This window comes from Sebastes umbrosus, chromosome 20 (genome assembly GCF_015220745.1).
Source record: "Sebastes umbrosus isolate fSebUmb1 chromosome 20, fSebUmb1.pri, whole genome shotgun sequence".
Taxonomy (NCBI): Eukaryota; Metazoa; Chordata; class Actinopteri; order Perciformes; family Sebastidae; genus Sebastes; species Sebastes umbrosus.
In genome coordinates this window covers 26,114,248-26,127,082 of record NC_051288.1, presented here as the reverse complement: position 1 = coordinate 26,127,082, position 12,835 = coordinate 26,114,248, and the positions used below count along the sequence as shown (strand labels likewise).

Sequence of the window (12,835 nt, the reverse complement as noted above, 5' to 3'; positions counted from 1 at the left end):
CTGTCAATACCAGCTCAGATTTTCCTTTTTTTATTTGCGTTCCTTGCTCATAAACGTTCCCAGTGTGTCAACCGGCGTGGTTTCATGTTCATGTCTGGTCTCACTATTTGGCATCACCTCCCTTATTTGTATTTACTGTTCTGTTCTCTATAATCCCGTACCACTGTTCTCTTTTGTTTCAACTAAACACAGATTTTCTCCAGAGGACAGTAAAGTATCCATCCATCTGTCCATCCATTCATCCCTCTATCCATACTCTACAATTGTAAGTTGCAAAATAATGTCTTTCCTCTGCGAGCAGCAGGTTTTTATTTACAGTGAATGTCGTCAGTTTGTGCACCAACAGTTCTGTAATTAGACGGCCACCATGAAGGAAAGACTCTACTCTCCCATTCTCAGTTGGTACTGGAGTTAACAGTCATCATTGCCTGACATATTTCAATCAGGAGAGACTCGTATGAATTGAATGGTAATTTATTACAAAGTGCACAAATGTATGAAGAGTAACAGTCTTTGACTATTTAGACCCGATGTGACATAGTAAGGGGGAAGTGATGCCGTAGTTGGATTTAGGATTATTCCCCCCGGGTCTAGACACTGGAGATGGTGGTAGTGAAGAGATTGATGCAGATCCGATGAATGAAGTGGAGCAGGATAACTCTGATGTGATGGATCTGGAGGGTCACATCAGTTTGTGCTGATACTGACACTGAAAGCAGCATAGAGGAGAACGGTTTTAAACTTTTGACAGCAACGATGTGATTGGTTTAGGGAATTATGGCCAGATCTGATTGGTCACTGAGAAGAGAGACGCCCATAATCAGCTGATACAGTAATAGCCCCTGAGAGAGAGACCTAGAATGAATGAATGCACCTCGAGTCTTCCTGACTGAATTTACGCATGAGTTTCATTTCCATGATGGAGATGAAGCGTTTTGGAAGCAATGTGTCTTTTGAAAAATCATTTGAAGTAGGAAGTGAGTTCTTATTGGATGAATGACTCTGACTCCCCCCACTTCCTCCCAGCCTATCCACTTCCTCCTCCTCTCCTCTTCCTCTCTCTCCTCCTCTTCCTCTCCTCTTCCTCTCTCTCCTCTCCTCTCCTCTCCTCTTCCTACTCTTCCTCCTCTTCCTCCTCCTCTCCCTCCCTCTCCTCCTCCTCCTCTCCTCTCTTCTTCCTCCTCCTCTCCCTCCCTCTCCTCCTCCTCCTCTCCTCCTCTCTCTCCCTCTCCTCCTCCTCCTCTCCTCCTCCTATCCACTTCCTTCTCCTCTCTCTCCACCTCCTCATCCTCTCCTCTCCTCCTCCTCCTCTCTTTCCTCCTCTCCTCTTCCTCATCTCCCTCCTCTCTCTCCTCCTCCTCCTGTCTCTACCTCCTCCTCTTCCTCCTCCTCCTCCTCCTCCTCTCCTCCTCCTCTCCTCTTCCTCCTCTTCTTCTCTTCCTCCTCCTCCTCCTCCTCTCTCTCCCTCTCCTCTCCTCCTCCTCCTCCTCTTCTTCCTCTTCTTCCTCTCTTCCCCCTCCTCCTCCTCTCTCCTCCTCCTCCTCTCTCTCCCTCTCCTCTCCACCATCCAGGCCACCGCAGTGCTTTCACTTGGTGAACTCAGCTTCGATGGTTCGATGGTTCTGAGCAGCAGCAGACATGTGAAATGTCCAACCCGTGGATTATCATTGTGTTTTTTACTTCCTCCTTCGACAAACTGGATGTCTCTCTTCCAAACTGAAGCCACTGGGCCGCTTGACGCATCCAATCAGCTCAGCTCCTAGAGGAGCCTCTGAGTGGAATTAGTGCAAATTGGGGGAGTTTATATGAAAAGTGCAATATGAAAATGAGAGTATGTGTGATCAGTCAGCGGTGTCTCATTGAGTCTGCGCTACTCTATTCTCCATCAACTCCAGCTTTCACTAAAAAAAAAGTGACTTGACGAAAATAAATGGTGCAAAAGGAAGAGGCGAGCAGAGAGTGCATGCTGCTCGCCTCCTCAGCTCGCCTCCTCAGCTTTGGTTGTTCCAGAGCCCAAAAACAGTCGTCGTTTGTCCCCTTTGTCATCTCTTCCTCTGGCAGAGTTGATTAACATTTCACTCACGTCCAATTCAAAGTTCAGGGCTTATAGATGAGGGGAGGCGAGAGAGAGAGAGGGAGAGAGAGAGAGAGAGAGAGAGAGAGAGAGAGATGGATGGAGGAGGAGGAGGAGGAGGAGGAGGAAGAGGAGGGTGGTGGATGGATGGATGAAGCAAAACCCTCCAAACACCCATGTCAGGTCCAGCTCCTGCCAGGTTTTTTGTGCATGTGAATGTGAATATGCATCGAAATGAGGATGGATGGATGGATGGACGGATGGATGGATGGAGAGATGGATGGATGCAACACTTTGCGGTGCACTTCTCCCAGGCTGCGCTGCGCTGCGCTTTGTGCGTCTGAGCCTGGATGCAACAGCCTCCTTCCTTTTCCTTCCTATATGATCTGCGCACGGATCGGAATGATAATCAGATGTGAGGTCGGGTCTTTTTCTGTGCACAGAGGAGGAGAGGGTGAATGCACGGAAACTCAAATATTCACATTCTGCCTTACCACAACTTAAACACCACTAATCTGTCCATATTTCACAAAGTAATCTGTTTTTCTGCTCACATTTGGTGTCTTAAACCTTAAACCCTGCACCCTGCATTCAGCCACCAGCTTGTCAAAGCCCTGCACAGCAAAGCCCCAAAAAAAGAGAAGCCCCGGTTGGTGTCTTACCAATGTGAATGATGGAGTCGGCGCTCACTGTGTTGCATTGCAATATCCACAGGGAATGAAATAACAATGTCAGCATTTCCATCTCCAGTTTGAGCCAAAAAGGCGCATCCACGGATCCACCTCGCTGATTTAGTGTGTGTGTTTCTCTCCAGTGATGAGCAGCAAAATCCAAAATAAGCGTCGGTGCGTAAAAGCAGCAGCAGCAGCAGGAACTGTGTTGAGTGAAATCACAAAATCACCACCGAGTAGTGATAGAAAAACCAAATCCCAAAGACCAAACTGTTGGCCGGAGTCGAGAGGAAGAAGAGGGGTAGAAAAAGAAGAAATTAGCAGATGCTTTCCAGAGAAACCAACCCGGCTGAGTGGAGGAGAGAAGAGACCGGTTTGTTTCAGAGGTTGAGATCCGCCAGACGAGCAGCTCTGACTCTCTACCTCCGAGTCTGAGACATAACACACTGCAAACTGCGGAGGAGGAAGAGGATGGACGCTCGCTCTCTCTCTCTCTCTCTCTCTCTCTCTCTCTCTCTCTCTCTCTTCTCTCCTCCGACCCACGTGATTGCAGAGCCTCTATCTACGGCGCTGGAAGCCCGACCGGAGAAAAGAGAGGCGAGGGATGGAGATGGAGAGAGATGGAGAGAGATGGAGGGATGGATGGGAGCCGGTGCGCACCGCGGAGGAGGAGGAGGAGACGCAGAGGTACCCGGACGGAGAGGCGTTTGGTCGGTAGGTTTTGTTTTGTGCAGGATGACTCGGACACTGGAGGTTTATCGGTGCCGGTAATGAACTGAACTTGCGACAGCCAGACTTCACGTTTCGACAAGAGGAGCCGTTTCAGTGCAGCATCGCTGCGCTGCACTGAAGCTGTTGCTGCTGGATTGACTCAGTGTGTTGCAGCTACATTATGTGCATTATTACATCTGCTCGTGCTTGTGACTTCGGTATCCATCCTGTGCGTAAAATTCAAGACAATATTGTTTTTTTGCACATTTTTTTCCCCTCTTTTCTCGTGATGGATTCTGACCAACTTGATGTGAAAAAAAGGCTGATTGGGTAGATGTGTAGAGTTGGAGAAGTCCAGTACAGCTTGGAGAGGTCCAGTACAGCTTGGAGAGGTACAGTGCAGCTTGGAGAGGTGCAGTACAGCTTGGAGAGGTCCAGTAAATCTTGGAGAGGTGCAGTACAGCTTGGAGAGGTCCAGTACCGCTTGGAGAGGTGCAGTACAGCTTGGAGAGGTGCAGTACAGCTTGGAGAGGTACAGTGCAGCTTGGAGAGGTCCAGTACCGCTTGGAGAGGTGCAGTACAGCTTGGAGAGGTACAGTGCAGCTTGGAGAGGTTGTGGATGACGCGCGAGCGCACGGAGACAGGTGAGTATCCGAGCAGGTTCCACTTAAAGCGGTGATATCTCTATCAGCTCTGGATGAACAAAACCTTCCACATGCGTAAAACACGTTCAGTTCTATTGCTCTGAAGCGTCCGGATGCAAGGCGAGCAGAGATGGTGTTGGTGTCGCTGCGTGCGTAAAAGCTTCCCAGAGCTGCATGGAGGAATCTAACGGGGTGAGGAGCAACAGCGAGGTGTGAGAGTCCTCAGCTCCACGAGGAGAGGAGACCCGGGGCTATATATTTTAGATCTTCTGCTATGTTGTGAACCATCCAGACCTCTCAGGTCATCTGGATCAGGTCTGCTTAGTGTCCCCAGAGTCACAACTAAACATGCAGAAGCAGCGTTCAGTTTTTATGCACCAAATATTTGGAACAAGCTCCCAGAAACCTGCAGGACCAACTCCAACTCTGAGTTCTTTTAAATCAAAGCTTCAAACTGTCCTGTTTGCTGCTGCCTTTTATTAAACCAGATAATGATCTTATATACTGCACTAGAGCTTTTACTCTTGTGTGTTATATTCTATTTTCGCTTCTATTCTAGCTGCTATTTTTATTTTCTAATCTTTAATGTTTTTATAACTGTTTTAATTATGTCTTAATGTTCTTTTGCACTTTGAATTGTTGCTGAAATGTGCTCTACAGATAAAGCTGCCTTGTCTTGTCTGTGACTGCTGAGGTCACATGCATCCTCGGCGTATTTGCATGTGACGTCACTGACCTTTCCCCTGATGTCATTCCAGGTGTTTGTTTGTTTGTTTTTTCCAGCCCATGTTTTGTCACACATGCACCAGCAGAGAGAGAGAGTGACGACCTGAAGGATCGTTTCCACTCAGCCTGAGAGAGAAGAAGACTGGAGTTGAAGATTACTACACTTGACCTTACAATTAAAGGATATTTCTTGCGAATGAATGTGACTCAGAAATGTCTTTTAATTGTTTGGCCAAGTCTAGTTCGGCAGAAAAAGTCTCGAAATGAACCTTCTGCGGTTGAACCTGTGCAGGTGCTGCTGCTCTGCTGATGGATCCTGGACAGTTTCAGCAGCTCCCTATGAAGTCATCACTCTCTTCTATGGAGTCCCTGAAGTGACAAATGTTACAGTATAGGTATCTGATGAGTGTCCAGTAAATACTCTCTAAAAGACTGAGCTAAGTAGACATTATTAACCGAGTGAAATGATTGATGAATGAAGATATAACAATAGAATGAGTCATTAAAAGGTATCGAGCTTTCCTTTATATCCAGTTCAATAAATAAAAATCAACATTCATTTTCCACCCTCTTCATCAAATTGGGAGGAAATGGAAGAAATTGGTAGAAGAATTCTTAGGAATTTAAAAAACAAAGAGACATTTGCTGAAGAGGACAGTGGGATCTCTGGAATAAAGCTAAATATTTCCCACAAAGAGAGACGATTACAAACGAATCACTTTCATTATTTACTTCACACTATTATGTGTTTAGTTTTCATATGTGGGACTTATCAGAGAGCAGCTTCCACAGCTTCCCTTTAAAGAACAAGAGTAATTTAGAGGTTAAAAACCCACCGGCTCCTTTAAACAAATGCTCGAAACAAAACAATAAGTTTTTATTCAAGTACACAGTCCATGACTTTAGTTGACAAGACTTCATCAGAACTCTCATCTAATTCTCCAAAAATGTCATCTGTGCTCGAATAAATGTTGTTTCGGAGAAAAAGTGAGTGAGTCAGTGTTGTTTCTCTGTAACTTTGTACCTGGATGAGGCTGTAAGATGATCAATGAACATAGTTGATTAACCCTGATGGTCAGTTCAAGTCATGGTTGGCATGGTTACTTGGACACTATGATGGAGACCTGATGTGTGCAAACATCTTCACCAAAAACATATTAAGCTCAAGCTCAACTCAACGGTTAACATCTTCACCAACTTTTCTAATGTCACCGTCATCTTCAATACACCAATATAATCAATACTGAACACTATTTTAATCATCAACATCCATTCATAACATCATCACCACCATCCCTCTCTTCATCATTCTTATTAATGATACTCATCATCATCATCCTCGACATGCCACACCTTCATCTGGTTCATTAACTCATTAATGATTTCATATAATGTGGAATTTATAACTTTGAATCCAAAATTATAGAAAAACTATACATACATTGTTGTTGTTAAAGATTGTTTACACTAGTTATCTGATAATATTAATGTTATTATATTATACATCCAATGCATACATACATGGTGTATTATTCTTATATGTGATAATGAGTCCTAGTCATTTTTTTATTGTATATTATATTACAATACTTACATAAACATACAGCCAGTTAAAGCAGAGTCACTGTTGTCCATCGGTGGAACATCACACCCCCTACTGGCAATACGCTGTTACTGCCAGGCTTTTATACTGAAGGGGAAACGGAGAGCGGGAAGAGAGGGGGAATAATGTGAATGGAAAGTATTTCCTGTAGATAATACAGATTGAACAGAATACAAACAATATATATATATATATATATATATATATATAATATAATCATCAATCAACCACACAGCACCAGCAGTAACTGGGGTGATAGGTTCACTTTAACCTCATTATTTAGCATTTGCAAGCACTCAATAATGGTTTAATAAACTATAATGTAGTTTTAAGTAGATATAAGAATATTAAAAATGTTCTGTATTCATATTTAGTGTTATATGATTATGCACACATCCTCACAGTGTGTTTTAAATCACTTACTAAAAGTGTTCAAACTCACAAAGACATGCTGGGTAATGCAGCAACTTGAAATTGTTTTTTTTTAAATATTAAAATAACCAATGTCATAACACCGTTGTGCAGCTCACAGCATGCTACAGCTCTCAATATGTTGGTTTTGGTAACAGAACAACATGTTTTAAATCCTGCCTGGACTTTTTTTCATGTGCAAATGTGCAATTTATGCTCAGCACAGCATTTATAAGAAATGTTTATATATATATAAATGGAAATGTTCTCTCTGCCACTCGGAGTTAAACATCAGATGTATGTTACTGCTCAAAGCGCTCATTTGCACATATAGTGAGTGTCCTCTGTGTGTCTGTAGTAAATCTAGAAGCTCCATTCAAAGTGAAGTCTCACTTTTGTTTTGGATTGATGCTGAGGAGAGATGAAGAGACTGAGGAGGAGGAGAAGCTTTATCTTCAGCTTCACTTTAACACAGCAGCTGAATGAAGCCAGGGCCACCGACAGACGCACGATGACACAGCTGATCACACACAATAACCATCATCTCTCAATCATTTGATATCACGTCAAAATGTCTCAGCAGAAATCACCCGCTCACCCTGAAATCACTCCTCTCCCTCCAAAAATAAACCTCCTCTCCTTTCAGTCTTTCCATCTGTTTTGTCGCAGTGACTCCAGCGTGGATGACAATCTAATTGCATCCTCATCTCTCTCCGGTTTAATGGGCTGTCAGGTAGCATCATTACACACTTTCATTGCTTCCCTGCTCAACTCACATATTGACGATAACTGACAATGTGTGTGTGTGTGTGTGTGTGTGTGCGTGTGTGTGTGTGTGTGTGTGTGTGTGTGTGTGTGTGTGTGTGTGATGGTGCAGATTGTTTAAGGGTTGTGTGAGGACCATACAGCTGAAAAGTGTCTTAATGTTGGTTACAGGAGCCAACTGGAGTGTACATATTTGTCAATGTTTCCAGATTTATGAGCACCAAATGTCCTCACAAGGGAGTAGAAAACTGTTTGGGGGGCATTTTGAAAGACTTTGGATTCGTTTGGAAACTTTTTTTTCTCTTATATTACAAAATAATTCACTGAAATGTGTTTCTGAAAACATTTTATGCAAGAAATAAGTCAATATTTTAGATCAACAACAGTTTAAATGTTTTTCTAACGCATCCTGTGGACGCGTACCAGAAGGGCCTAATGGTACGTGTCAACAGGATCCGTCTTTTCCACGCTTCCCATTCAATGTCTATTTAAGCAGACATGCAATGCATTCTGGTAGCACCGCGTTACGATTCGAGAGACGGGGCGTTACATTGGCCGCTCCTCATTTGCATAAAGTTGAGGTCTAGGCTACTTTATGCAAATCAGGTGCGTCCGGCGCGACTTGCAGGAAACTCCCGAGAAACCTTTAAACTAACCGTTGTCGATCTAAAATGAAGACATTCAGCGACTGCGTGGCTTATTTCTCACCTCAAATGTTCTCAGAAACACATTAATGTAATATACAATAAATAAGTTTCCACACGAGCCGCCATGTTGGTTCCGGTTTGAAAGCTGGGAGCCCACGAGTGAAAGCGTTCACCCAATCAGGTGTCTATAGTGGCAGGCCATCAAGCGTTCAATGCTGGGACCCCTCGCGTCCCCAAAAGCCCCCGTGGACACGTACCGTTAGAGTTCAGCTTTTTGTGTCAGATCTTAAAAGAAAGGTTCATACGTATTCTTGTCTGCCTTAAAACAATATTCTAGTACCCATATGATCATTGAAACAGTTTTCATGTTGGCCATCAAGAAATCAATTCATAATGTGAGGGTCAAAATCCACAGTCCTCATTCTGCAAAGATGTATTCCAACGTTTATCTGAGACTAATCTGAGAACCTCCAAAGCTGCAGTGGTTTTACTACAAAATCCCCTCGATGTGGTGAGACAACGCGACGCCGAGGCTTTTGCAAATGAATGAAGTTCACAAGCGTAGTAAGACAAACATGTACGTGTTTGTTTCAGAAGAGACTCGGAGGATCATTTGGCTGCCGACTGCACCCCGTTGTTTCTTCAACCACCAGCGGAGGAGCAGTAATCAACTTTCCAAACAAAGCAATAATGTTGTGCAGACGAGGCTGAGCCACAGGGAGCAGCAGACGGATCAGATCGCATCCATCAGCAGTGAGACGGCTGTCTGAGGCCAACTGCAATAAGACTTCAGAGCAGGAAACCACGTCATTGTGTGTGTGTGTGTGTGTGTGTGTGTGTGTGTGTGTGTGTGTGTGTGCGTGCGTGTGTGTGTGTGTGTGAGCAAGGCTGGAAAGTAACTATAAATACTCTTGTCACTGTAACTGAGGCGCTTTTTCATAAATAATTCTGCCTTCACATCAGGAGATTTTTGGTGACGTACTTCACTTGTCTATTTTTGGAAAGGCAAGAATCAGAGGCCAGAGTATTGTTCTGCTGTTACAAGTCAGTCAGGAACATTTTCCATTTTTGGTTTGCTTTGTAGAAGCTCTTTTCCCACAGAGGGTGATCTGTGAAAAAGATCAAACTTTGCTCCTTTTTAAACTACTTTGGAAGTAGGGAATAACATTTAAATGCAGCAGCAGGCCGACGACCCGCCGTACGGAGCCGGGCATAATGTCTGTGGAGACGGGATTGAAGACTGGAGTTGATAGCAGCTAGCTAGCATAGTCATGCATCCTGACCCCATGATGACACCAGTGAGTGACAGTCACCTCATTTGCATAATGAGGCAGGAATGCATAACGAAATGTAAAAGGCATGTGTAAAGAAAAGTGTTAAGAAATTTGTAAAGAAAAGAATACAGACATAAAAAAGTTTGGGGAAATAAATAAGGGGTGAAATGCAAAGGGAAAATCGTGCAGAAATAAATAAATACATTAAAAATAAATATAAAATAAAATATAAATGCAAAAGTAAAGAAATTCAAATGTAGATAAATACATAAAAAACAGAAGAGTAAATAAATAAGGGAATTAATACATAGATAAATAAATAAGGAAGCAAATTAAAACAGTAATATTGATTTATGTCACATTTCATCAAGTAATTAATGGCTACATTTATTTTTGCTACATTTAATGACATATTTATTCATTTATTTATTTATAGTTCTGTCCTCCATACTATGTACCCTCATAGCTTCAGTTTTGCACGTGTCAATTTCCACTTGTTAAATGCATACACTGTCTACTGCATACCACATGATATTGTGCGTTTCTGCAACGCTGATATGAAACGTATTATGAAACGTTTTTTCGGTTCAGAAACATTCGACGTATCCCGTGGTTTGCAGAAAGGTACAATGCCAACATGTTTTTCTGGCTGTGTTGCTGTTATGTAGTTAAATCACGTACGTAACTTAAAATAAATAACATTGACTTTTGGTTTCACAAAGGACACAAACAGAAGTCTCCTGGGTGAAGTTGTTTTTGACCCATCCATCCACCTCGACCTCCTTCCTACGCAGACTTTATCGCTCTTTAAACGACGTCACCTGACTTCCTCCTTTACTCCCGCAATCACTACGGACACTTAGACCACTGACCAAGCTGCCATATTTGACAACTAGGGAGTGAGAACGTGCTGGACCTGTCAGTAATGTTCAGAGCATTAGAAAAGCAGAGGCCTTTTAAACTTAACTTCCTTTTCCACTGCAGTGTGAGACTTTCAGGGTCACTGTTTGTACACGTTGGACCGTTTCTGACTCAGACTGAACATTAGCCATTAGCTGGAAGGCTCTGCAAAAATGAGACAGACCTTCTCTCAGGAATTCATTAGACAGAAGAGTGTGAAAGCAATCCGACAACTCTGAAACTTACTGCGTTTGTCTTGTCTCTCATTTAAAAAGTACCGAGAGGTGAAGATGAGAATATAAGGAGCAGAATGGGAGGAGGAGGATGAATTTGACTTAAAAAAACGTTTTGTATTTGTTCATTTGAACTGACCTCTTCTCCACCACACTGGACATCCAGTCTAGTGTTGTCAAATCAACACGTTTTATTCCTCTAAGCCAAATCCTGGTGAAAAGCAGACAGCCTTGGTTGAAATAGTTGGATTTCAACAAGGAAATCAAGTCATTTCGGGAATGCAAGGACAGGCTGGTCTCATATTTATTCATCAAACACAACTAAATTGATTTTTGCTTTTTCCCCGTCAAGTTGTCCTTCGACTGAAGGCAACAGGTCGGGCTCAGCTGTCGGTACGTTGAACCCTCTCTGAGCTTTTTTTGTTAGACTTTTCAGGCAGCTGAGATATTTGGGGATGTAATGAGAAACACAAACCTAATATAAACAGGAAAACAGACATTTATTGAAAGAAATGGGATTTCTAAAAACATTGGAGTTCAAGAACTCTGACAGCCAACGGGGGAAAAAGTCTGGTGATATGTTTTTTCTTGTTGTCAACACATCCCATGAATGTATCAAAAGCATGCAATAGATTAATATCTCTTCTTCTTCTGGGCCATAGAGCTCCATTAAAACACGTCAAATGATCCTCACTGTGTCACTGGGTAACATGTTCCTTCACCACCGCGAACACACACTGTAGTTTATTATGACTCAATCCTACATCCACCATCCTGCTGCCACTAATACTCACTAGAGCACCGCATGTAGATTAATCCACTGCTGAAAATAGTTCCCAACAAAAACTACAGTGCCCAGCTGTTTTAGGAAATCACTGAGCCTTTTTTAAAAGAAATAAATTATATGTTGGTGAGGTGTAAAGATTGACGTCTTCAGTAGGAACCAATGGGCTTGGAGCTGAGAGCATCAGACAGGAAGTCAGAAAGTATTGCAGGAAAGACCAACACATTACTGGTTTTGATCTTTCCATAGAAATTTTTGACGTTAAGGATATACTACCACCAGCATTACCCTTTTACCATAGCTGTAGCTGTTCACAAAACTCAGTGACATCTTATTTTGCCATTTACAGAAGGCATGAAGTCTTGTTGAACTAATCTGCAGAGCTGCTCTTGGACAAGCAGTCTGGTTACTGGTCTAATTCTGTCATTTTCTCAACCCCCCAAAAAATGTTGGCATTCTACGTTTTTGCAAACCACGGATACGGTTGAATAGCGACGTTTCTCAACTAAAAAAACGTTTCATAAATACGTTTCATATAAGCCTTGTATCACGCTTGCAGAAACACACAATGCCACGTGGTTAACGTTGTGAAACGATTGGTTAGGTTTAGGCAACAAAACTGCTTGGTCATGGTTAGAAAAAACAATCATAGTTTGTGTTCAAGTTATATCACAACGTAACGTAACAACCCTAACAACGTAACTACCATGAATAAAAAAACAACCACCCTTAGAGGACTTTCTTACACTATAGCATAAAGTGAATATTTACTTTTGGTTTCACACACAGGACACAAACAGAGGTCTCCTGGGCGAAAGTCGTGTTTGTTTGACCCATCCACCACCACTCCTGCCCGCCCTTAGAGGACTTTCTCGCTTGCTATACCACGTTACTATCAATAAAGGTCGCTCGATATGCTACGTAGCTTGCTCTGACCGAATGCAAAAACGTCCACATTCAACGTATCCGTTGTTTGCAGAAATGTGCAACACCAACATTTTTTCCTGTTGACTGGGCTGCATTTTTCTAGACCCTTCCCTCTGCTGCTACAGTGGACAACATTCTCCAAAAGTCATGAAAGGACCATAAACCAACATGAAAAAAGTGAGCAGCACACAGTGTTCAGCTCAGGTCTTGACTTAATTGATTTTTTTTTTTGCTCAAGGAGAAAACAAACATATCCAGCAGGTGTTGTAGCTAAATGAACAAATATTACTGACACTGACACTTCAGCTCTATCAACAACAGCTTTGCAACGGTGACTCTTTCCTCAACACATCGAGGACCAGCAGTGTTCTCCTGAGTAGTACATGATACTTATGTAAGAAGAAGAAAAAAAAACCTCTTTGAAATGCTAACAGAACTAATTGTTCTCCACCTCTAGCTTCCCAA

The 12,835-nt window shown here is 42.7% G+C and overlaps 1 protein-coding gene across 4 annotated transcripts in view; it reads right to left on the bottom strand.

Moving 5' to 3' along the window:
• The window catches only part of LOC119479299 (glutamate receptor ionotropic, delta-1-like), a 555,378-nt gene extending 551,626 nt beyond the window's left edge, over positions 1 to 3,752 (bottom strand). For all 4 annotated transcript variants that reach the window (XM_037754721.1, XM_037754723.1, XM_037754722.1 and 1 more), the window contains exon 1: positions 2,737 to 3,752. In XM_037754721.1, the coding sequence (XP_037610649.1) occupies positions 2,737 to 2,818 (82 nt within the window). In that variant the 5' untranslated portion in view covers positions 2,819 to 3,752. The remainder of the gene's footprint in view (positions 1 to 2,736) is intronic.
• Positions 3,753 to 12,835: the final 9,083 nt, after the last annotated feature.